Here is a 25,509-nt window from a genome sequence, read left to right as displayed (position 1 = left end):
AAGGGGACTCTTGACAAAGGCCCACCCCAACACTGGGCTGGGCAAGGAAAGAATGTGGAATGGGAACGCACTTGTTCTGTGTCCCACAGTGGCTGGATGGCTATCGCATGATTCAGAGAGAAGAACCTTGGGTACCATTCCTGACACTGACTCATTCCTGCATGTGTTCCTTTGAGAGCTGCAGTCTGCTCTAGGGGTGTGTCAGATGGTGGGTCAGGACACTGTAAGCTCTGATTGCTCCTATTCACAGTCTAGGGACAGGAATTGTGCTTTCCTTAACTTAGTATCCCCTGCATTTCTCTGTGTACGCTGCATAGTCAAGCGTACATAGTCAACTGTACTACAACATAGTACGCTGCATAGTCAACACAGTTGTGTGTGTATGTGTTTAATTTATTGAGATACAATCCACATAGCATATGCACCACATAGTTTTGCTGAATGGATAAATTTATTCAAAAGTCAGTGGTGTTCTTTCGGGGAAGAACATTTATTAGACACCCCCACCCCCAAATGCTCATTCATCTGCCTACTGATATAAGGAGTTTTCTTTATTGTTTTTAATTTTTTTTTTTTAATGTTTAGGGGAAGGGGCAGAGAGAGGGAGACAGAGGATCCAAAGAGGGCTCTGTGCCAACAGCAGAAAGCCCAATGTAGGACTCGAACTGTGAGATCATGACCTGAGCTGAAGTCACATGCTTGAACAACTGAGCCACCCAGAGGCTCTTATTTCTTTTTCTGAAAGTTCTAATACCTATGAAAATTCAAATGTTCCCAGACTAGTAATAATAACAATAACATTTCACAATAACAATAAAATTTAACCTTTAATGAATGCTTATTGTGAGCCCATGCTGTGCCTTTTTTCATTTACTCATTACAACATCCCTTTGAGGGAGGCACTGTTATTAATTCTATTTTATAACTGAGGAAACTGAGGCTCAGAGAGGTCATATAACCCATCCAAAGTCAAAGAGCTAATAAGGGGGAAAGTAGGAGTTGAACGAAGGACCCCAAATCCTCACTTGCTACCCTGCGCCTAGAACTTTCCAGTTTTCCTCAGAATGGTCATCTTCCCTTCAGGGAGAAAAAAAAAAAAATGAAAAAAGTACTTAAACATTTAAGAAAAAATACTGTCTGCAGAGTTAAGGATACTGATGTTCAATTTAGACCACTGCAGGAGCAATTAACAAGAAAACATTTGCAGAACTTAAAGAAGGTGAGGGTCAGCCAAATATGGGTGTTCTTCATGCTTCAATGTGAACCAGTCTTGCCCAGTCAGGTTATGTCGACGAGGATACTTATGGATTTCCTCTCACTACCTTTCTCCTGAGTTTTAGGATACCTGACATGACTTTGACATGGCCTTCTGCAAGAGTTTCTCTGACTGAGAGCCAGCAAGTAAAATCCTTGCAGTTTCTATTATGAGTAGTTTTGACATAAGCATCATATAATGTTGGAAGTTGAAGATGATAGCTGGAGTTGGAAGAACTGATGGCAAAGATACTTGGAAGATTTTTGAAATGTGCATCTATTTTATGTATCTATATTTTATTTCTAATTTATGTATAATTATATGTAATATCCACTTAATATGTGTATGTTTACCTTACCTGTAACTTTCTGTCCTCCAAGTCAGCCCCTCAACACCAGCATCATTTTGATACACCAGAGAGTCTTCAGGCTTCGCTCTGGAGGCAAATGGAGTTAAACAACCACATATGGAAAGAGAGCAATTGTTGCTCAGAGTAGACAGATGGAATTGTGCCCAGAGTGTTTTGCCAAAAGGAAATAAGAACAAGAAAAGAAAAGATATGGGGATAGGAGCCAGAGGAGAATAAGCATAGGTGGGACCCCAAAGTTCAATGGATTCAAGTTGACAAGGGGGATGGGATGGAGAGGTGAGGAGATTCACCCCAGACTTTGACATTCTAAACACGTTGCCCTCACAACAGGTTCCCAGAAGCATCATTATCTGGAGATCTCCTAAAATGTTCAGATTCCTGGGCCCCACCCATGGCTTGGTAAACCTGAGAAAGTCAAGTGGTTTCTTATTTGTGCACTATTGGGTAATCAGAGCACATGGGAGCTGGGGGAAGCTAGTGTGTTTTCAGAACAAGTCTTGTTACATAATAGCTGAGTCTACTTGCTGGAGGTCTGCACCTGCTACTGACTTGCTATGTAATGTGTAGAAGACAGAGTGATAGTTTTCACCTTTTCCATCTCTAAAATGGAGATAGGTAATACTCATGCCTATGACAAAGGAAAGGGAAGTAAAAGTACAAAAAGCAGTTTGAGCACCTCAACAGGGATAAAAATTTCAGATACAACATGAGCTCCACAATTTATTCAGGTAAACCAAACATATAGGCCATGTTTTGCATACTTTCACTGGCTTCCAGAATTGTCCATCTGGTAGGGGGTGACACGGACTTGGGGTATCTTTCTCCTCGAGTAGTGTTCTTCAAGTATCCACAGGGTTGCTCTATCAGTTCTCCAGGGAGGGGAGGGATGCTTATTCAAAATGCAGATTCTCAAGCCCTCCTCTACAAGAATGGAATTATAAACTCTGAGTTACGGTATCTGGATATTTGTTTTTTAACAAGCTCCCCAGGAGATTCTTATGTACAATGAAGTTTAAGGGACTATTGCTCTGGACTATAAGTCTTCTGAGACAAGAATGGAAATGTATTCATCATTGTAGCCTTTACACTGCATTTAGTATAATAGACGGTCAAATAACATCTGTGTAGTAAAAGAAGGCATGAAGAAAGACATTATTTCATCCTTGAGCCTTCTGGCAGCATGTTTTCATAATCAGAGGCCTTGGTAGGCCGTAAACAGGATGGTAGGGCAAGCTTTCAGCTACACCTCCTGATGAGGAAGGAGCTTTCTATTAAGGACATGTTTCTTTCAAAATGATCCAGAATGATTTTTGAGAAAAGTCTCTGGGGAGCTAATTAAAGAGCCAGAGGCAGACAGGCTGCTGGATTAGGTCTTCGGCAAGCCACTGAACTCAAGGACAAAAATCATAGACCAGGAATAGCCATGAAAACCCTGAGGCTGGGGAAATACACACTCACAGGGAAAGGTCAGACAACAGATCATGGTCAGTAAACTGGTAGTTGGAAGGGACAAGGCAGCCATACATCCAGCCTGCCAGAAACCATTAAGTCTCTATCAGGAGCAAGACAGAAAAATGAGACTGGGGACACTTCTGAATCTACCTACAGTGTACATTGGTTGGTGAGGGGATGTGTGATTTGGGTAGGAAATGTTCATGGAGCAGAAGACCTGAGGAGTAAAGTACAAAACTCACAGTTGTTGCCTACCTAGTTTAAAAAAATTTTTTAATATTTATTTATTTTTGAGAGAGAAAGAGAGCCAGAGTGTGAGTGGGGGAGGGGCAGAGAGCGAGGGAGACACAGAACCTGAAACAGGCTCCAAGCTCCTAGCTGTCAGCACAGAGCTTGACTCAGGGCTCAGACTCACTGACCATGAGATCGTGACCTCCCCCTGAAGCCGGATGCTTAACCTACTGAGCCACCCAGGTGCCCCTGGCTCCCTAGTTTTAAAACGACTTTGGATTTGTGGCTCTGATCCCTTTGAACAAACACCTGAGGCTTCTGCCGGGCAAAGTGGAAACAGACCTGCCCAAAGAGTTAATTGTTACAAATCGCTTCTTATGATGAACATATAATTACATTTTCTGTTCTGATGTTATTTGTTTAAGCCACATTCTAGCATAACCCCCAGTGAACTCTGTTCTGCTGTTCTCCCACATGTCTCCACGTTTTGGTATTTCCCAAGTAAAGAATTACTTTCTTCCAGACTTTAGTTATGTGGAAACTTTAGACACTCTATGCAGTAGGGATAACTTAGGAGAGTCTCCCAAGAACTAGTAGTGTAGATGTGAAAACCTTACAGTGCAAGAGCTGTGCAAATAGCAGAGGACCCGCGGCAGTCTGAGAACACATATTGCCTCATCTATAGCTTCCCACGACATTGTAGGAGCTGAGCCAGCACGAGTGATGTAATTACTCTGAAATAGGCAGTGGAGTCCCAGCTTCCTTCCTCTGCACACTAGTAGATCGTCCTTGACCTCGGTTCTCTAAAACCCTCGAATAGCATGAAAGAAACCCTAGAAAGGGGTAGGGCTTCCCCAGAATTTCTTTAAGATGCAAACAATCTGGCCCAGTCCTGCAGAAACCACATAGATCACAGCCAACTACTGTTAAATAAAGCAGCAAATCCCTCTAATTAGAAAGGCCAATTAAAGAATTCAAAGGGAAATGGTGAATCCCTTGTCCTGGAAGAAGGGTGTCTTTTCTTCTTTCTTGAAAATGTTAATCATCTGTATGGTATTGTCCCAGGATAAGTACCCTCAGGACCACTTGTGACTGGCTTTGTGATAGAGAGTGAGTCATCCAGGAGCTGACAACCTGCGTGAGACAGGGCAGTCCAAATCTGCTAGGTGCTCTTTTTCTCCTTTTCGCTGCTTATCTAGGGCTCAAACATTTTTGTTTGCTCAGTTTTCTGAACCAATAGCTCGCATGAACCGTGGTTTTCCTATAAATGGGAGGGTATTATATGAGAGAAAGGCAGCTGGGTTAGGCAAGCTATTACCTGCTGGCAGTGAGCGACATGAGGAGATAGATAACTAAACCAACCTTCACAGGTGCCCGTGTCCACCTGCGGTGCAGTGTCCTCACTCATATCCCTCACTTAGAATTGAAGAAGATCCTTCCTATTGTGGCACCTGGGTGGCTCAGTAGGTTAAGCATCCAACTCTTGGTTTCTGCTCAGCCATGATCTCACAGCTTCATGGATTTGAGCCCTGCAGCATTAGGTTATGTGCTGGCAGCATAGAGCCTGCTTGGGATTCTCCCTGTCTCTCTCTCTCTCTCTCTCTCTCTCTCTGCCCCTCTCCCACTCATGCTGTCTCTGTCTCTCTCCAAATAAATAAATAAACTTAAAAAAAAAAAAAAAGAAGCTCCTTCCTATCGAATCTTTTTAGATTCTTAGGGGAAAAAAAGACTAAATTGTCTTACAAGGAATAGACAAAGGAGCTGTGTCCATTTGAGATTCTAGAATGACACTGACCTGTCTTTGATCTATTTTTTTATTAGCTAACATTTACTGAGCAGTTTACTGGGTGGCAAGCATTGATATGCTATGCACTTTGCCTGAATTCTCTCATTTCATCCTCACGATGACTTGTTGAAGTAGGTGCTACTATTATCTTCCTTTGACAGGTGAGAAAACTGAAGGCTGGACACATTCAGTCATTTGCCTAAAGACACACATCCAGTAAATAGCAGAGACAGGACTCAGACCCCAGGCAGTCAGATCCCCAGCAGGTTCTCCTAATTAGTTCATACACTCTGCTACCCTTGGTAAGATTGCCTTTGTAAAGTGCTTGTTAACTACAAAGTCAGATCCCTACATAAAATATTCTTGTTATTATTATTATTAAAATCTGTTTAGTTCTCTGATTCATTAAGATGACATAATAGACCTATTAAAATTTAGACACATGAGAAAATATGGAACAAACCAGGCTATCTCTAGTGATGATATATCTTCTTTAAGTGCAATCATTGAGGAAGAGAAACTCTGGCTGTGATTTCTTTTCATTTTTCATGTATCTGTAAAAAATAAAATAGACTCATTTGGCCTAGCTCCTATACTTTTATTAGAGTCTACTGAAAATAAAAGAAAGTATAGTTAACAATAACAAGAGAGAGGGGAAATATAAACAAAGCAGTTTACAACATTATTAATGCTTTCCCTAAATCATTTGAATGATTCTGCATGAAGCCATAATGATATGCTCTTCTTTGAAACAAACTGCTTATTTTCTTGATTCTAAGATGCAAATTTTTTCACATCTTGATGTTTTTGAAATTAGTAGATGTCTCATAATCAATGTGAACATTTAATGTTCTTCACCCCCCCCTTCTACCCTCCAAAAAGCTGTTTTAAAACTAGTACTCTACATTCTTGTTAAGATTAATAGCACTGGGTCAGCCAATACAGATTGCCCACTGTTTTGTTATGGACACAGTTAGCTTTGCCCAAACTGGCACTTTAGACATAACAGAGGAAGCACTGAATATCTTTTAAAGTCTGTGTTTTACCATCTAATTGTATGCCTATATTTGCAATTCTAAGTATCATTTCTCCACTAAAAGGGACTACTATTGATTCCAGGACTGGGGCAGAGAAAATCCAAGATGAGCTTAGAACATATTGCTGTGCTGCAAGGTAAAGAAATAATCGAAAAATGATGAGGACATGTCAAATGGATACAAGAGCCAACTTGAAAGGGCTCCGTCTGATCAAATCTGTTACAATTTGTGCTTTGAAATGGATAATCACAGTAATTTATTATAACCCATTGAATAAAATAAAAACCCATGGGTTCATATTGATAATACATAAACACATAAATAAATAACAGGGGATAAAGGGAAGCTCTTCTTACAGTAGAATTACATCATAAATGTAGAAAGAATGATAGAATTAAAAAAAAAATTTTGCAGTTATCCATAGTAATGAGGTTAAGAATTATCACAGGATGCTATAATGATTGGTGAAAAGTTTGATGAGACAACAGTAAATTTTTATAGTCTCAAAATATCTCTCTACAGTCTTCTTGTTAATACAAAGGGGGAAATGATAATCTGTCACAAGAGAAACCTGACACAGAGCACCTCAACCAAGTGATCAAAAGTAAGATCACCAACAATGGGACAACCTGACATTATGGGCCTCCTGGTTGGAAGCACATAGAAGGACACAGCATTTCTGACATGCTGTACCTGCTGAAAATATATAACCTGCATGGAAACATGAGGAAACACCACACAAACTCACAACAGTTGGTCTGTACTCTTTAAAATGTCAATGTCATAAAAGACAATGAAAGTCTTAGAAATTGTTCCAGATTAAAGGAAACTAAAGAAGCATGACAACTAAATGAAATGTGTTCTCTTAGATTGGATTCTGAATTGGGCATGGGGGCAGGGAGGATTGCCATAATGGACATTAATGGGACAGTTGGTAAAGTTGTTTTTTTTTTTTTTATCATAAGTGTACTTTTTAATCCCCATCACCTGTTTTACCCCCCCACCCACCCACCTCCCCTCTGGTAACCGTCAGTTTGTTCTCTATAGCTAAGAGGCTGTTTCTTGGTTTGTCCCTCTTTCTCTTTCTCCGTCTCTCTCTCGTTTTCCTTTGTTCATTTGTCTTGTTTCTTAAATTCCACATGTGAGGGGCGCCTGGGTGGCGCAGTCGGTTAAGCGTCCGACTTCAGCCAGGTCACGATCTCGCGGTCCGTGAGTTCGAGCCCCGCGTCAGGCTCTGGGCTGATGGCTCGGAGCCTGGAGCCTGTTTCCGATTCTGTGTCTCCCTCTCTCTCTGCCCCTCCCCCGTTCATGCTCTGTCTCTCTCTGTCCAAAAATAAATAAAAAACGTTGAAAAAAAAAAAAATTAAAAAAAAAAAAATTCCACATGTGAGTGAGATCATATGGTATTTGCCTTTCTCTGACTGACTTATTTCACTTAACATTATACTCATTAGTTTTATCCATGTTGTTGCAAATGGCAAGATTTCATTCTTTTTATGGCTAAATACTATTCCATTGTATATATGCACCACATTTTCTTTACCCATTCCTCTCTTGGTGGACACTTGGGCTGCTTCCATATTTGGTTATTATAAATAATGTTGCTATAAACCTAGGAGTGTGTGTATCCCTTTGAATTAGTGTTTTTGTATTTTGAGGTAAATACCCAGTAGTGCAATTACTAAGTCACGGTCTAGTTCTTAGTCTAGTTCTATTTTTAATTTTTTTAGGGACCTCCATAACATTGCCCACAGTGGCTGCACCGGTTTGTATCCCCACCTACAGTGCAAGAGGGTTCCTTTTTCTCTACATCCTCACCAACACTTGTTGTTGTTTGGATAATTGGTAAAATTTGATAATGAACCTTTTATTAGTAATAATACAGTGAGAATATTAAATATCTTCAATTGAAAATTTTACTGTATTTATGAAACAGCATGCTCTTGTTCTTAAGAAAAAAATGAACTACTTTTTTTTTGAGACAGAGAGAGAAAGAGAGAGCATGAGTTGGGGAGGGGCAGAGAGAGAGGGAGACACAGAATCTGAAGCAGGTTCCAGGCTCTGAGCTGTCAGCATAGAGCCCAATGCAGGGCTCAAACTCATTAACCATGAGATCATGACCTGAGCCCAAGTCAGATGCTTAACCCCAAGAAAAATTGAACTATTTAGGGGTAATAAGACATGATTTCTATAATATACTTTCAAATGGTTCAGGCTAAAAACATTTTGAAGATTTGTGTCATTGGGCTTTCATAGAGGCCAAGCTGGAAATTTATAATAAAAAAAGTAATAAGTAAGATAAATTAACATGTAATTTGGTGTTCAGCCCTAAGTTTCAAAAGAGGTTCTTATGTAAAGAAAAGTTGTTAGATGAAAAAAAAATATCTTTTTGGAAAAGGATTTTACTTAGGACCTTGAAATCTTGGTATGGATGTTCTTATTACTGCTGTTAGAATTTAAAAAAGAAAAATAGTCATTTTGAAATTTAACAAAATTTTTGAATAAGCAGAAGAACTAAATATTAGATGGTATAATTGCTAAGCAGCCTGGAGTAAAGTTCTTTGGGAGGGCATTTGATGTTGAACCAATACACTGAAAAGCAGAATGTGAATCCTGGAATGTGTTTATCTCTAAGAAAATGTTTTGGTTTAATTGTTTTACAGTCTTTCCAAGCTAGAACTAGAATTAAATTATGTATGCATTAATAACAGTTAAGGATTATGCATTAATATCTTATTATATCATGTAGTTATTTATCTTTAACTTATATGTGTTTGTATTCCTCCAAGTAGCCTATCATTGTTTATACTATCTTCTGGTTAGTTTTGTATTTCTGGTCATTTTATGGTCATTACTTTGTATCTTCTGGTCATTTTTTTAAATTTATTACCTTCTGGTTAGTTCACTGTTCAATTCTGATCTCATGATAAAGTTTAATTTTAAAGGAAAGGCACTGTTGGCTATAGCATGCATTATGGTCTAGGCCCTCAATTATTCATGATCATGGTCCATGGAGCCATACAAAAATACCACCATTAACGAAGAGAACATTACCTGCTTTGTATGAAAGCTGCAAAATTATTTGCTTTGGAATCCAAATCTACAAAACAGGAGAAAGGCCATGATGTCTAGTGCATGTCTTGCTCTCAGAGTCACACTGACTTCTATTTATTTATAACTTTTTATATATTTATTTTGAGAGAGAGAGAGAGAGAGAGCGAGCACAGGGGAAAGGCAGAGAAAAAGGGAGAGAATCCCAAGCAGACTCTGTGCTGTCAGCACAGAGCGATATTTAGGGCTCAAACTCATGAACCATGAAATCATCACCTGAGTTGAAATCAAGAGTAGGTCACTCAACCCACCCAGGCACCCTGAGTCACACTCGCTTTTAACTAAGATCTTGAAAGACCAATGCCGGTATATGCAGGAGGACTTTCTTTTTAGTTCTTCTTGATAACTAATGATTATGATGGGTGTCCCTGGAAACTTTGAAGTGAATGACCATTTTTTTTTTAATGTTTATTTATTTTTGAGAGAGACAGAGACAGAGCATGAGTGGGGAGGGCCAGAGAGAGAAAGAGAGACAGAATCTGAAGAGACAGGCTCCAGGCTGTGAGCTGTCAGCACAGAGCCAGAAGCAGGGCTCGAACCCACAAACTGTGAGATCATGACCTGAGCCAAAGTCCAATGCTTAACCGACTGAGCCACCCACATGCCCTGACCTTTTTTTAAACAATATCAGTATGTAAGTTGACAGAAATGTGTTCCCCTCCTACCCTCTTGGTAAAACCATTGAAAACTGCAGATTTTTTTTTAATATTTGAATGTCTAGACTAATAAGAATATCAAAGTACTTGATAGAATAATGAGGCTGACCTTGACACAGGCATTAATTAGTCCTGAACCAGAGAACCCCAAATTATAAAAATTGTGAGTCCACAAGTAGGTATTGAATACTGTGTGGGAAGCATTGTGCTAGCTGCTCTAGGGGAAACACAAATCAAACAAATGATTCCTCTGTGCGGGGCATCTGAATGGCTCAGTCAGTTAAGTGTCCAACTCTTGGTTTCAGCTCAGGTCATGAGCTCACAGTTCGTGGGAGTGAGCCCCACATCAGCTTATGCATTGTCAGCGCGGAGCCAGCTTGGGATTCTTCCTCTCTCTCTCTCTCTGTCCCTCTTTCTCTCTCTCTCTCCCTCTCTTTCTGCCCCTCCCCCACTCACACTCTCTCTGTCTCTCTCAAAATAATAAATAAACTTAAGAAAAGGAAAATGGCTCTTCTATGCTCCTGGAGTTCATCTTTACTTGGAAGATAGCATATTCACAAAAGTAGCTACAATGCAGGCAACATACACTAAAGGTCACGGGAGTAGTAGAGAGTGGGGACCAGTGAGCAGTGGGTCATCTCTCCTTACTGCCTATTATTTACTCTCTGGAACCAGCTCCATTTTTAAGGGAGGGACAAAGACCACAGATTATCAACCCTGGAAGGAGCCCTCTAAGACCACAAATGCAAAAACCAAACCCAGAGAAGTTGTTATTTGTTGAGAAGCACATGTTATAATTCAAGTCTCCTGCTTTTTCTGATGTGAACAGAGGATTTTTTTTGTCTGGTTTCTTAAAGCAGCTGAGGGATGTTGGAAAGGGGACAAGACGCCAGAGTAAGTTCTCATTAATTACAATTTATGACACTTAATCATTTACAAACTCAGTTTTATAACTGTAAAAATGAGGATAATAGTACATGCTTTGCATTTTATACCTGGTGGGTTGGTTAGAAGAATCATGTGAATATGTGAAAATAGTTTAAAAATAATTAAGTGCTATAAAAATGTAGAGGATTATTAATAGCATCTGACATTTATTAAGTACTTAGTATGTGCCAGGCATTGTGCAGCCACTTTATGTTCATTACCTCAGTTAACCCTTCTACAACCCTCTGAAGTAGATACTATTATTAACATTTCACAGAGAAAGAAACTGAAGTTTACAGTGATTAATTGCAGAAGAGCAAGTGCCCCAGAGAGATTTAAGGCTCAGGCAACCTGATTCAAGAGCCCCCACATAATCACTTCTTACCAGCTCTCAGTTATTATGGGAGAAGCCAAAATGGATACATGACCACTGCCTCCAGCTGGCAAGAGCAAATCCTGCTCACTCTCCCTAATGAAGCCCAGGTTTGGGGCAGGTTTGAAGCCAGGTTTGCTGGGGCAGCCAGGAGCACAGGGAGAAGGTATGTCTTAGGGAAAAGAGCATTTCTCAGGAGACTCACTAAATCCCTTTGCCTCATGTATGCACTGGCATGCACACTCCAGGCCTGTGTATTTAACCAAGCTAATTTCAAACTAATATTCAAGGCTTGTAAGGAAGGCACTGATTAATCTATTAGCTGCAGTGGTAACGACCTGAGGAATTACTGCTTCAACTGCTCTATTCCTGCTCTGCAGCCCCATGGGGGCTGCCCCATGCTCTCTCCATAGCCACGGATTTAATGGAAGCCCCCAAGTCTATAAACAAGACCACCCAGGGACACAGTTTGAGGCCAAAGCAAGAAGAAGCTAGGAAGATGGCTGGTAATTCCAGAGATTTTGGCTTCTATTTTATAAAGGTGAAATCTGAATGCCGCATTAGCTCTCCACTACTTGGCAAAAAACTGAATGAAGCTGAGAGCAAAAGGTGAGATGAAATTTGCAAATAGATCCGCAGGGAAAATATGCATGTGCCGGTGTATTGTGCAGAAGCAGGAAGGGGAGAATACACTAAAGGTCAACTGTGAGGGAGGGGCTTTATATTTGTTGTTGGAGTGGTAGCGTTTCCAGCTCTGATGGAGCTCGGCTGGCACCACGGAAGCTTCTCCACACCGTGCTCTTCCATCCTCACCTATAACACCTCCTGTTCCAGGTCCCAACAGGAACTAGCAGTCATGCAGGATTGTGTACAGGCAGGAGAAACAGCAGCGAGAGATGAAAGTCACTGTGCCATGAGATAAATGCCTCAATGCCATTCAGTTTGGAAGAGAAATCTCTGTGCAGATTTTGGCCAGGCTAGCATGAACAGCAAAGTGCATCACCTATGTGACCCTGCCTTGCCCCTACCCCACCTTCCTAATCCCTTCCAGGTGAATAAGGCAACTGTGGTGATGGAAGTGACCTGGGGTCTTCTGACTTGCCTCCCATAAGCCCGGAATCCTTTAAACACAGCCTAAAGTTCACTGCCCTTGGATTTGTTATGTGTCAGGCACTGCCAGTCACCCAATGTATATCATCTTATGTGATCCTCATGACACTGCTAAAAAATAAGTGTCGTTATCCCCCACTCTTCTTTTTCACAGCTAAGAAAATTAAGGTTCAGAGAGAATCAATAACCCAGATATGCAGAAATGATGTCAGAGTTAGAACCCATTTTGCTAACTCCAGAGCTTGGGCACTTATCCCTACAACTTACTGGTGAACTGCCACACCTTGGGGGTGTCCCAAGCAAGACTAGTGAAGGAGGAGTTTGGCTTTGGCAATTTCAGGCTGTGTGCATGTATCCCCTACCTCTCTGCACCCCATATGCACTTTTTACCTGACTTGAGAGTTTCCTTATTCTCAGTTCTCCTGTCGAGTGCCTGAGTAATTAATTTACATGCATGTGTTAGGAACTTACTGATTTAACTCTCCCTTGATTGTTCACACTTTAAGAGGAAATAAAGAGTAAAGCATTAATAAAAATGTATCAGTCCTTCAAGAAGGAGTAGATCTAAGGGCACCTGACTGGCTCAGTTGGTAGAGTATGTGACTCTTCATCTCTAGGCTGTGAGTTTGAGCCCCATTTGGGTATAGAATTTACTTTAAAAAATAATAAATAAATAAATAAATAAATACATACATAAATAAATAAAGGAGTGGATCCAGATGTTTTCGGGAGAAGGGCAAATGATATTATAGAAATTATGTATCTCATTCTTGGCACAAAATGAGCTGACACAAAATGAGCTGGTCTGATGCTTGGACCAGCATCAGAGGCACAGGTATTGGAGGAGGGGGGAGATACCAGACAGATCCTGTTTGAGATTGCCCAAATAAGCACATCTGGGGTCTCCAAAAGGAGAATCCTCCTAAGCTATAAGGAACAGGGATCTCCCCACATCGCTGCAGTCCAGGCCAGATGGCTGTGCCAGGAGAGTGAGTGAGGTAAAGTATGTGGTTTTTCCTGACAATGCCACTTCATTCTGCCCACCACACAGAGCAGGCAGCTTCATCCGCTCTCTCTGCACCTGTTACCTATTCCGTCAGCCGTGATGCACAAGTTCATGGTGTCTATGGAATCCAAAGCAGCAGAACCTGTACTACAAGCTTCATAGTGAACAAGAAACATCCTTTCTATTCTGGTATTCAGTATAGAAATGCATGATCCAGAGGAAGAGGGGAATGGTGGGGTTGATCCGTCCTGGCATCATTGTTTTCCCCAGTCCAAGTGTGTCCCAAATGCAGCCCTCTTGACAGTGATAGCCCTGTGTGGGAAGGCCAGACACAGTGCAACTTTCTCATGTGTGACCTCCTCCAATGCATATACATTTGATGTTGGTCTGAGTGTTCTCTTCTCTTTAGCAGACCTAGTCATAGTCTTTATTTCCTTTTTACCAACTCCTCCCCACCCCCGCCCCCCATCAACCCCAAACAAAATATAAGAAACTCTATAATGACTAGAACTTTTGATAATTCTGTCAACTACTGTATGCCCAGTGCCTAGAGTTGTGCCTATACATAGAAGTTGCTCAATAAATATTTGTTTAATGAGGGAAAGAATGAATACATAGGCTTATGAGAAAAGTATAGCTTGGCTTTAGTATCTATAGAACCCTATTGCCATTTAGCCAAATATTTGTGGTGAAGCACTTAAAATTCCCATTCCTGGGTCACTTGTTGGGACACAGCTGCAGCTGATCAGTGCACAGGACATGGGGTTGATGTATCTAGCAGAGCAACTTTCCTGTCCTGGGAACTGTAACCCAGATCTTAGCTTTCCCACCTTCTTAGTTTCTGATGAGAGCCATAACATTTTTTATTTTTTTATTTTTTTAAGTTTATTTATTTTGAGAGAGAGCACAAGCAGGGGAAGGGCAGAGAGAGAGAGAGAGAGAGAGAGAGAGAGAGAAAGTATCCCAAGCAGGCTCTGTGCTGACAGCACAGAGCCCCATGTGGGGCTCTATCTCATGAACTGTGATATCATGACCTGAGCCGAAACCAAGAGTCAGGAGCCTAACCGACTGAGCCACTCAGGCATCCCTAAAATGCAGTTTTAAAATACAATCAACAGAATGGGGGAAAAAAAATTTTCCAAAGCATATATCTGATGAGGGGTTAGTTAATATCAAAATATATAAAGAACTCATGCAACTCAATAGCAAAACAAAACAAAAAACGAAATAACCCTATTACAAAATGGGCAAAGGACCTGAACAGATACTTCTCCAAAAAACACATACAAAAGACAAACAGGTACATGAAAAAATGCTCGGGGTGCCTGGGTGGCTCAGTTGGTTAAGTGCCCGACTTCGGATCAGGTCACGGTCTTTGAGGCGTGAGTTCCAGTGTACTCTGTGCTGAGACCGCAGAGCCTGTAGCCTGCTTCAGATTTTGTGTCTCCCTCTCTCTCTGCCCCTGCCTGGCTCACACTCTGTCTCTTTCTCTCTCTCTCAAAAATAAATAAACATTAAAAAAAAAATCTCAAAATTACTAACCATTAGGGGAATGCAAATTAAAACCGCAATAAGATATCACCTCACGCCTCTTAGAATGGCCATCGTTAAAGACAAGAGATAAAAAATGCTAGCATGAATGTGGAGAAAATGGAACCCTTGTGCTTTGTTGGTGAAATTGTAAATTGGAACCATTATGGAAAATAGTATGGAGGATCTTCAAAAAATTAAAGATAGAACTACCATATAATCCAGAAATTCCACTTCTCAAACTATATCCAAAGGAAATGAAAACACTAACTTGAAAAGATGTGTGTAATCCCATGCTCATAGCAGCATTGTTTCCAATAGCCAAGACATGAGGACAACCTGCATGTCCCTTCATGGAGGAATGGATAAAGAAGTCGTGGTATATATGCACAATGGGATGTTATTCAGCCATAAGAAAACAAGGAAAGCCTACCATTTGTGACAACGAGGATGTATCATAAAGACATTGTGCTAAATGAAATAGTCAAAGAAAGACAATTACTCTATGATCTTATATGTAGAATCTTTGATAAAAAATTTCAAAACTCGTAGAAAAAGAGTTCTGATTTTTAGTAACCAGAGGCTGGGGTGGGGTGGGGGAGAATTGGAGAAAGGTGGTTGGAAAGTACAGACTTCCAGTTATAAATAAGTACTGGGGATGTAAGGTACAACATGATGACTGTAGCTAACACTGATGTATGATATATAGGAAAGTTAATAATATAATAAATCTTAAGAGTTCTCATCACAAGGAGAGCATCGTTTTCCTTTTGCTTTTCTTTTTTTATTGTATCCATATGAGAAGATGGATGTTAGTTAAACAATCATTTTACAACATATGTAAATCAGACCGTCATGCTGTGTGCCTTAAACTTAGACAGTGATGTGTGTCAGTTGTTTCTCAATAAAACTGAGAAAAAAAATCAGTGTGTTCATTCATTTATTCAGTCAACATTTAGTGAGTACTGGTGCACCAACCACTCTTCTAGGTGCTGGAGCTCAAACAGGGACCAAAACGTGGACATGAAGCATATGCTCCAATGGAGTCATTTATGAGGAAGAAAGGGCTCTCAGTAAGTCAGCTTCTACTCATTTTTTTCCAGGAGATATTTAGTGAGGTGTGTACTAAGAGGCGGCATCTTGCCTGATAAACATTCCAGAGAAGGCAGAGGTGGAGAGGACTCCAGCCATCAGCCTTTTGGTCTTTAGTTCAAAATATTGGAAGAAATACTCCCCGAAAAGAAAATTCGAGTTGATTAAAAAGGAAAGAGAAAAGTGCTTCTCAGGGGTGCTGGCATTGAAGTTTCTGTAAATAAGCAGAGAGATGAAAACTATAGCATAGGGAATGTAGTTAAAAATATTATAATGATTCTTTGGTGATAGATGGTAACTACACTTAACCTGGTGTGTGCTGAGTAGTGTGTGGAAGAGTTGAATCAATATGTTGTACACACAAAACTAATATAACATTGTTAATTACACTTCAATTAAAAAAAAAAATAGACATGGCCTCAGCTAGATGCAGGGACTTTCATGCATCTGAAACCTAATACCCCCAACACTATGATGTGAATGAGTTTCTCAGGCAAGTGACTGTAGAACAGATGTGCACTCAAATCCTAGCTCTACCTTACTTAGCTCCTGTTCTAGACAAATTCCATAACTTCAATGAACCTCAATATCCTCACTTGCAAAATGGGGGGATGATACTATGCCTTATACCATAGAATTTTGTGAGGCTCGAGGCCCAGTGCCTACCTCATGGTGTTAGCTGGACTAATGACAATTGGTGTTGAATTATTGAAGAATATGAGGGAGCAAAGATGAAAGGGAGATAAAAAGGTCTCCAAGGTCAAACCTTAGTTCTGAATTTTGCCAGAAGAGATCTTGCCCTTCCTCTCAGCAGCCAAACACGAATACTATTTAACTCAGGTTGGATCTTACACCCTATTTTTGTCTTTCCCTTTATACAGTGATCCTTGAACTTCAGAGTACATGAAACAAACACAGACACTTGTCAAAAAGAATCCAGATTCCTGAGTTCAAACCTGAGAAACTCTGATGTAGTAGGTCTGAGGCAAGGCTCAGGAATCTGTATTTTAAAATGGCACTTCAAGTTTTTTCATGAGTGTTATACGTGGATCCTACTTTGAAACCCGCAGAGGACTGAAAGAAGAGTGTATCTAAATGAATCCATGACCCAGAAGCAACAATTTATCTAAAATAGAAGGTGTAAGCAGAGATTAATGTACAGACGGTAGTAGTAATTATATTTGGAAGAGGCCTGACTCAGGATGATATCTGGAATGAGTAATCTGATGGATGGAGTTCCTCCTACTTTTTAACCTCTCAATAAGGCAGCTGTCAGTTTGACTTTCTTTATGTGACTCAAAAGCCCAGAGATATTCCCAGACATATAAATATTTGGTAGTCAGATTGTAGCCTGGATATCCCCTTTTTATCTCAATGACTCAGATTTCACGTAGATGACCTTAATCGTCTAAGTGTCTACAACAATTCTAAGCTTAAGTAAGTTATTTCTGTAATCAAGTAACTATTCACAAATAACCAATTTCACAAAATTAGCAAGATAGGAAATAAGCAAGAGCAGACTGCCGTAAGTAGCACATGTTTCCATGTGGATAATTGCTGAAGACTCTCTCTTCTCTTCTCAGAATGTCAATGTAACCAAAGGAATCTTTGTAGGAAAAAGGAACAGGAACAATGACAGCAAAGAAAACAAAATTTTATTGGAAAATCTCATAGTCCCAAATAGTTAGCCAGAGTAAGCCTCTTTAATAGTGATGGGGATATCATTGAAATACAAGCTTACTTGCAGTGTAATGCCATTTAATCCTAGATTAGGATGTGTTCTAGGAAAATGAAAATTTGTGTCTTTAGAATGCCAGCATGGCTAATTGAGTAGTGAAAAATCAAATCTTTCACGATTGTCTTGTCTACATCCATGTCTTGCAGACATTTTGCCTTCACCACATCACAGCATGCATACATTTTCTGCTACACTCCATGGGCTATTCCCCAAAGCAAAAAGAAACTTGGAATGGCATTATCACACTGGTATGGTATACTATTACCTTGATGGCCCCAGAGGACCCATACCTCTTAGTATTCATCCCATGGGTAGTCCTCTCCCACATAGAGTGTGAGCTAGCTGATGGTTTGACCACTGAGACAGTAGCAAGCATGACTCAAACAGAGACTTGATAAATATTTGCACACTGGGGATTGTCTTTTGGGATGTTCACTTTCAGGAACCAGCTGCCATGTTACAGAGAAGTTCAGTTTTGACTACTGAGTGATGAGAAGACAAGTAGAGACAGGCCCTGGAGGAAAGTCTTGGACATTCCACACCTAGGTGAGCTCCCAGCTGAATACAACCACTTGAGTGACCTCATCTCCACCACATGGAGCAGGAAAATGCTCAGGTGAGCCAGCCAACTCACAGAATTGTGAGAAATAAAAAATAATGGACATTTTAAGCCACTGAGTTTGGAAGTGACTATTATATACCAACAAATAATTGACATAGAAATTGGTACCTAAAAGTAGGGTGCTATTATAAAAAACAAACAAATAAACAAACAAAAACAAAAAACTAAGGGGCACCTAGATGGCTCAGTCAGTTAAACATCCGACTTCAGCTTAGGTCATGATCTCGGGGTTTGTGGGTTTGAGCCCCATGTTGGGCTCTGTGCTCACAGCTCAGAGCTGTGAGACTTCTTTGGATTCTGTGCTCCCCTCCCCCCCCCCCCCCCCCCACTGCTCACACTTTGTCTCTTTCTCTCTCTCAAAAATAAACATTTTTAAAATTAAAAAAAACTAAAGTATATGATATTGGATTTCTTTAAAATATACCTAGAAGTTTGTTTTTATTAAGGTATGGTGAGGCCAGTAGATCAGGAGATGCTTGCCATTGAAAAGACAGTTTGGGGGCACCTGAGCAGCTCAGTTGGTTGAGTGTCTGACTCTTGATTTTGGCTCTAGTCATGATCCCAGAATTGTGGGATCAAGCCCCATGTTGGGCTCCACCCTGAGTGTGGAGCCTGCTTAAGATTCTCTCTCTCTTCCTCTGCCCCTCTCCCCCATTTGTGCATTCTCTCTCTCTCTCTCTCTCAAATAAAAAAAATAAAAACATGAAAGGCAGCTTGTTCTCTTACAGTTCTCAAGAGGAAGAGGCTTGCTACCCTATGCAGGGCCACATGGGGAAGCACCAAGTTCTGTCAAGAAACAGAAGTAAAGGTATAGCATGGCCTTTATTGTGGTTTTCATGGGAAGCAATGGGCAAGGTAGGTAATCAGGGTAAGCAGGTTTAGGATTGGTTCATTTGAATAATTTCAGCAGGCTCTGGAGCGTAGAGACTGCCTTGAGTGTGTGATACCTTGCCCTGTGGTGATTAAGGCAGGGCAATGTGTGACAGTTTGGCAAAGAAGGTAGTTGGTGGTATGGGCTCTGGATTAGTTACTTTGCATATGCAAGTTACACTAGCAAGGTGGTCTTTTGCTATCTCTAGGGATTAGCTAGCCTGGGGAGGGACAGTCTCTCCTGGGTCAGCAAGGCCCCAAGATCCTTCAAAGCATCATGAAATACAGAAAATTAAAAAAAATATATATGATTAATACAGAATTTGGGACTGCAGGGAAGATGCAAAAGTGAGAAGACTGTGAGTGGAGCCTAGAAGAACTAAACTTTCTGTGAAAGGCTGGAGAAAAAAGGACTATGTTATATATTGGTAAAGGAATGAAGGAATTGTCACCTGTGGTAACTTAGAAGATAGAAAAATTAGATACTTAAAAAAGTTGAAAATTTAGCTAAGAATGTAGCTAACTGTAGGCAGAATATTGAATATGCCAATCGGTGCTTTAAGCCATTTACGGTAAGATATTGTAAGAGAAATAGAAGCTAAAGAAAGTACTATTCAGTTTTTAAGCAGAACAGAGAGGAAATATTTCCAACTCAGACTTTTTGGGTTAGGCCTATAACTGTTTCTCATTTTCACTGTTTCAAGTTTTCATCTTTAAAACATCTTAAAGTAAGAATTTTCCTCAGGGAAAAAGATCAACTCCAAGATGCTGTCATCCTGGAGGCCTGAAGGCAAATAGAGAATCAAGGTTGCAGCAGCTGGATCACTTGTTTAGATCTCTGACAGATTTAAGGCAATGCTTCGCAGGTCCCCTCGCCTAAACAAAATCACTTCTGAGAATATTAAGGGTATTTTACCACAACACACTTATTCTGAGCTCAAATCAGGGAGAGACCTATGACAGGGGATTTGTGGGTGTGGGCTTTTGCCTAATGGAATGGATTTTATTTTATTTTTTTATTTTTATTTATTTTTTTTAACATTTATTTATTTTTGAGACAGAGACAGAGCATGAACAGGGGAGGGTCAGAGAGAGGGAGACACAGAATCTGAAACAGGCTCCAGGCTCTGAGCTGTCAGCACAGAGCCCGACACAGGGCTCGAACTCATGGACCGCGAGATCATGACCTGAGCCAAAGTTGGCTGCTTAACCGACTGAGCCACCCAGGCGCCCCTGGAATGGATTTTAAACTTGATATCTAAAAGTCCACAACATGTTTTAAAGAGTTGTATCAGCTTGGACTCAAAGGAATAGGTCAAAATGAAAAGAGCCAAACAACTTACTATTGGCAGGAAGCCATCTGAGAGTACTACTCAGCTGTAGGCATAGCCATTATTTATAGAAAGGAAGGCCATCTCAGAAAGTGAAACCAAGAATCCAGAAGATGGGGCACCTGGGTGGCGCATTCAGTTGAGTGTCTGGCTCTTGATTTCAGCTCTGGTCATGATCCATGGTCATGGGATAAAGCCCTGCGTTTGGCTCTGTGCCGAGTGTGAAGGTTGCTTGGGATTCTTTCTCTCTCCCTCTGCCCCTCTCCCCGCCCTTGCACACTCATTCTCTCTCCTCTCTCACATTCTGAAAAAAAAAAAAAAAAAAAAAAAAAGATTCCGAAAGATCAAAAAGTGGAGGAGAGCTATGGATTAAAGAATGAGTTCTGGGGATCAAAACAAACATTCTCTTCCTCTAAGAACATAAGCCCCAATGGATTACAAAATTGCTATGGAGCAATAACTATAGGCCTTCTGCCTCCTCCCCCTGCTGCCGTTTTTGGAAAGGGAATATCTATTGAAGTTATCCTTTCCTGTTTTCACCATTGAATGTTGGATGTGTGGGGCAGATAACTTGTTTTAGTTCATAGCTCTCTTAACTAGAGGATCCATACCCTAGGGACCATATCTACACATGAAACTAATTTATATGACAAAATGCTGGACACCAACCTGATGCTGAAGTGGGACAGTATTGTATGAGTCTGGGAAGGAGCTGAGTATATTTTGAATGTAGGAGAGAGCATCATTGAGGGCTAGAAGGCAGACTGTGGTATTTTCTCATATTGGGGCCCCCCAGTGATGCATACTTCTGGGTATTCACACCCCTATATAGCCCTGTCCCATTTTGTCTCTGGGATTGGCCATGTGACTTGTGTTGGCCGGTGAGATTTTAGCAAAGTGATACAATCAGAGGCTTGATAAGCACTTGCAATCTCAAGTTTGATCTCTCTGTCTATTCCCCTTGAAAGCCATAGTCCCTTCTGTAAAGAGCTCAGACCGAATAACGAGAAGCTATGTGGAGAGAGGACCTGGAGGACAAGAAGCCATTTTGAATGTTTCATCTCCAGTTGAACTATCAGTTAAATACAGCCAAATAGTAACTTCAGTTATACCACATGGAATAGAAAAACTGCCCTGCTGAGTCAATCAACTCACAAAATCATGAGAAATGATAAATCATTGTTGTTTTAAGTCAAGGGATGGCAAACTACAGCCTTAAGGGCTAAATTTAGCGCACCACCTGTTTGTAAATAAAGTTTTATTGAGAAACAATTATACATGTTTACATATCACCTGTGGCTGCCTTTGCACTATAGTGACAGAGACCACACGGCCCATAAAGCTGAAATGTTTACTATATAGCCTTTACAGAAAGTTTGTTGACCCCTGCTTTATGCCACTAACTTTGAACAGTGATTTATTGTGCAACAGCATATTAACGAAACAGGTATTTTATCTAATGGAACTAAAGAAAAGTGTAAGTTTGTACTAAGAATATATGTTACAACAAAAGAGGAGAACAGAGGAAGAGAAGTAAGGAGAAAAGAGAGGACAAAATGCCTAGAGAGCGAGATAAGACGTAGGGAAGAGATTTGATTAAAAAAAGAAGAATGAGAAGAAAAGAGGAAAGGGAATTGGAGTTTTTTGGTTGATAGCTATGAAGTTAATGTTTTTGTTTTGTAGACGGTCATTATTTATATCTAGTGAAAGCATCAGTGCTGGTTGTTAACACAGCATTCATTCCCTTAATCTGTGACTCAGAATTATGACTTTTATTAAGCATACAATATGCTCAGCTAAACTGCTAAGGAATGACTCCTGACCACCTTCAGCAAGGAATGATCATGTGTCTTAGTCCCTTCAGGGAGTTATAACAAATCCCATAAACTGGGTGGCTTATAAACAATAAGAATTTGCTTCTCACAGTTCTGGAGGCTGGCAAGTCCCAAGATCAAGGCACTAGCAGATTCAGTGTCTGGGTGACAGCCTGTTTTTTTTTTTTTTTTTTTCTGGTTCATAGAAAATGTCTTGTAGCTGTAACCCATGGCAAAAGCATGGGGAGTTTCTCAGCTTCTTTTATAAGGATGCTAATTCTGTTTATGAGGGCTTTGCCCCATGACCTAATCACATCCCCTCCTGATACCATTGCATTGGCATTAGGTTTTCTTTTTTTTCTTTTTTTTTTAAATTTTTTTAAATATTTATTTATTTTTGAGAGAGAGAGCATGAGCAGGGGAGGAGCAGAGAGGGAGGGAGACACAGAATCTGAAACAGGCTCCAGGCTCTGAGCTATCAGCACAGAGCTTGACACAGGGCTGGAACTCACAAACCGTGAGATCATGACCTGAGCTGAAGCCAGACGCTCAACCGGCTGAGCCACCCAGGCGCCCCGGCATTAGGTTTTCAATGCACAATAGTCCCCGCTTATCCCAGAAGGGTATGTCCCAAGACCCCCAGTGGATACCTGAAACTGTGATAGTTCCGAACTTCATATATACAGCTGTTCCCCCACTTAAAATGGTTGAACTTGCAATTTTTCAACTTTGCAATGCAAAAGCAATACACATTCAACAGAACCTGTACTTCAAATTTTGAATTTTGATCTTTTCTGAGACTAGCAATATGTGGTATGATGCTCTGTTGTGATGCTGGGCTGTGGCAGCAAGCTGCAGCTCCCAGTCAGCCAGGCAATCACAAGGGTGAACAACCGGTATATGCCCACCATTCTGTACTCATACAACCATTCTGTTTTTCACTTCCAGTACAGTATTCAAAACATTGCACAAGAAATTCAGCTCTTTATGGGGAAACAGGTTTGTGTGAGATGATTTGCCCAACTGTAAGCTAATGGAAGTGTTCTGAGCACATTTAAGGTAGGCTAGACTAAGCTATGTTGTCTAGCTTAGGTGTATTGCATGCATTGTCAACTTATGCTATTTTCCACTTACAATGGATTTATTGGGATGTTACCTCATCATAAGTCAAGGAAAATCTGTACTATGCTTTTCCTATATATATACCTATGGTAAAGTTTAATTTATAAATTAGACACAGTGAGAAATTAACAACTAATAATAATAAAATACAACAATTAAAACAATATACGGTAGGGGTGCCTGGGTGGCTCAGTTGTTTGAGCATCCAACTCTTGATTTCCTCTCAGGTCATTATCCCAGAGTTGTGGGATCAAGCCCTGCATTGGGCTCCACGTTGAACATGGAGCCTGCTTGAGTTTCTCTGTCTCTCTCCCTCTGCCCCTCTCCCCCACTCACACATTTTCTCTCTCTCTCTAAAAACAAAACAAAATAATAAAAACAATGTACTGTAATAAAAGCTATATGAATGTGCTCTCTCTTTCTCTTTCAGTATCTTATTGTACTGTATTTACCTTCTTCTTGTGATGATGTGAGATGATAAGATGTCTACATGCTCAGATGAAGTGAGATGAATGATGTAAGCCTTGTGACATAGGGTTAGACTATTGACCTTCCGACAGTATGTCAGAAGTACAATCATCTGCTTCCCAACCATGGTTGACCACAGGTAACTGAGACTACCCAAAGAGAAACCATGAACTGGGGACTACTGAACTAGGGACTACTGTATGAATTCTGAGGTGGCACAAATCAATACCATCATGTGACTCAGTTCTGGCCAATGAGATATAAACAGAAATCACCTGGTACAAACTTTATGGGAAGTCTTTTAAAAGGACCGACTAGGGGCGCCTGGGTGGCGCAGTCGGTTAAGCGTCTGACTTCAGCCAGGTCAACTTCAGCCAGGTCACGATCTCGCGGTCCGTGAGTTCGAGCCCCGCGTCAGGCTCTGGGCTGATGGCTCGGAGCCTGGAGCCTGTTTCCGATTCTGTGTCTCCCTCTCTCTCTGCCCCTCCCCCGTTCATGCTCTGTCTCTCTCTGTCCCAAAAATAAATAAAAAACGTTAAAAGGACTGACTATTGGCTTTTTGCTTCGTCTCTCCCTTTGTTTTTGTTATTTCACTCATTCTGCCTGGAACATAGATGTGATTTATGTAATTATAATTATCATCTTGTAACCACAAAGATGGAAGCCCTAAGCCAAGGTTGATAAAGCAGGAAGATAGAATGATCCTTGGTCCTAAAGAGCACCTCTGAACGGCCAAATTGTCCCTGAACTACCTACCTCTTATATCTTTTGTTATGTGAGAAAAATGAATTGCTTCCCTGTTTATGCCATTATTTTCCAGTTTACTTTTACTTATAGCACCAATAAATCATCACTAATACAGATCGTGTTCCTACCTTTTCTTAAGAATTACAGCCCCATCTTCAAAAAGTTGGCAGATCAATGAGTGAAGAGTCCAGCTACAGCATGAGAGCTGTTCTTTTCTTCTCTGGAACTATCATTTAGGGTTGATCAAGCAGCCCTACTTTTATCATTTGGTAAATGTATTCTTCTATTTTGGCTCACTGGAAATGAGAAGTAGGAATTAAACTTAATTACTGGCAAGATTTTGTTAGACTGTTTAAACTAATGTATCATACATTTCCCTTAAACTGCACATTCCTTTTCACCCACTAATAAAGTTGATAGATTTTCTAAGTTTTAGTATGGAAAGATGTACAAAACCATTCAAACAAAACCCCTGTGCCTACTTTTCTGTTTTTTGTTTTTAACTTATGAATTGACTGATTGAGTTCTGCAATAACCTTCAAACTAATCTTCCTCTCTTGGAGGGTTTTTCTTGACACCAATCAATTCTCCAATTTTCTGGCACCAACTTGGTCACAATTCAACTCAATGAGGACATTCACTATCATGAGATAGCTGTCCCAGACTCCACAGGTTAAGGGCTCAGTTCCACAAGATTGCCCCCACAGCACACACCAGTCCTGGACCACTAGCACCTCTGACTGACCAGAGGGATCAGTCCCCACACCTCCTTCTCTGACTTCAATAATTTGTTAGAATAGCTCACAGAACTCAGGAAAACACTTTACATATGCTTACCAATTTATTACAAAGGACAAAACT

The 25,509-nt window shown here is 40.6% G+C and overlaps 1 protein-coding gene across 1 annotated transcript in view; it reads left to right on the top strand.

Annotated features, from left to right (window-relative positions):
* Window positions 1–18,254: 18,254 nt before the first annotated feature.
* Window positions 18,255–25,509, top strand: part of GAP43 (growth associated protein 43) — a 127,179-nt gene continuing 119,924 nt past the window's right edge. The window contains exon 1 of the mRNA XM_058732466.1: window positions 18,255–18,290. Within this exon, the coding sequence (XP_058588449.1) occupies window positions 18,270–18,290 (21 nt within the window). The 5' untranslated portion in view covers window positions 18,255–18,269. The remainder of the gene's footprint in view (window positions 18,291–25,509) is intronic.

This window comes from Neofelis nebulosa, chromosome 5 (assembly GCF_028018385.1).
Source record: "Neofelis nebulosa isolate mNeoNeb1 chromosome 5, mNeoNeb1.pri, whole genome shotgun sequence".
NCBI classification, from domain to species: Eukaryota; Metazoa; Chordata; class Mammalia; order Carnivora; family Felidae; genus Neofelis; species Neofelis nebulosa.
This window is presented reverse-complemented; position numbering and strand designations above follow the sequence as displayed.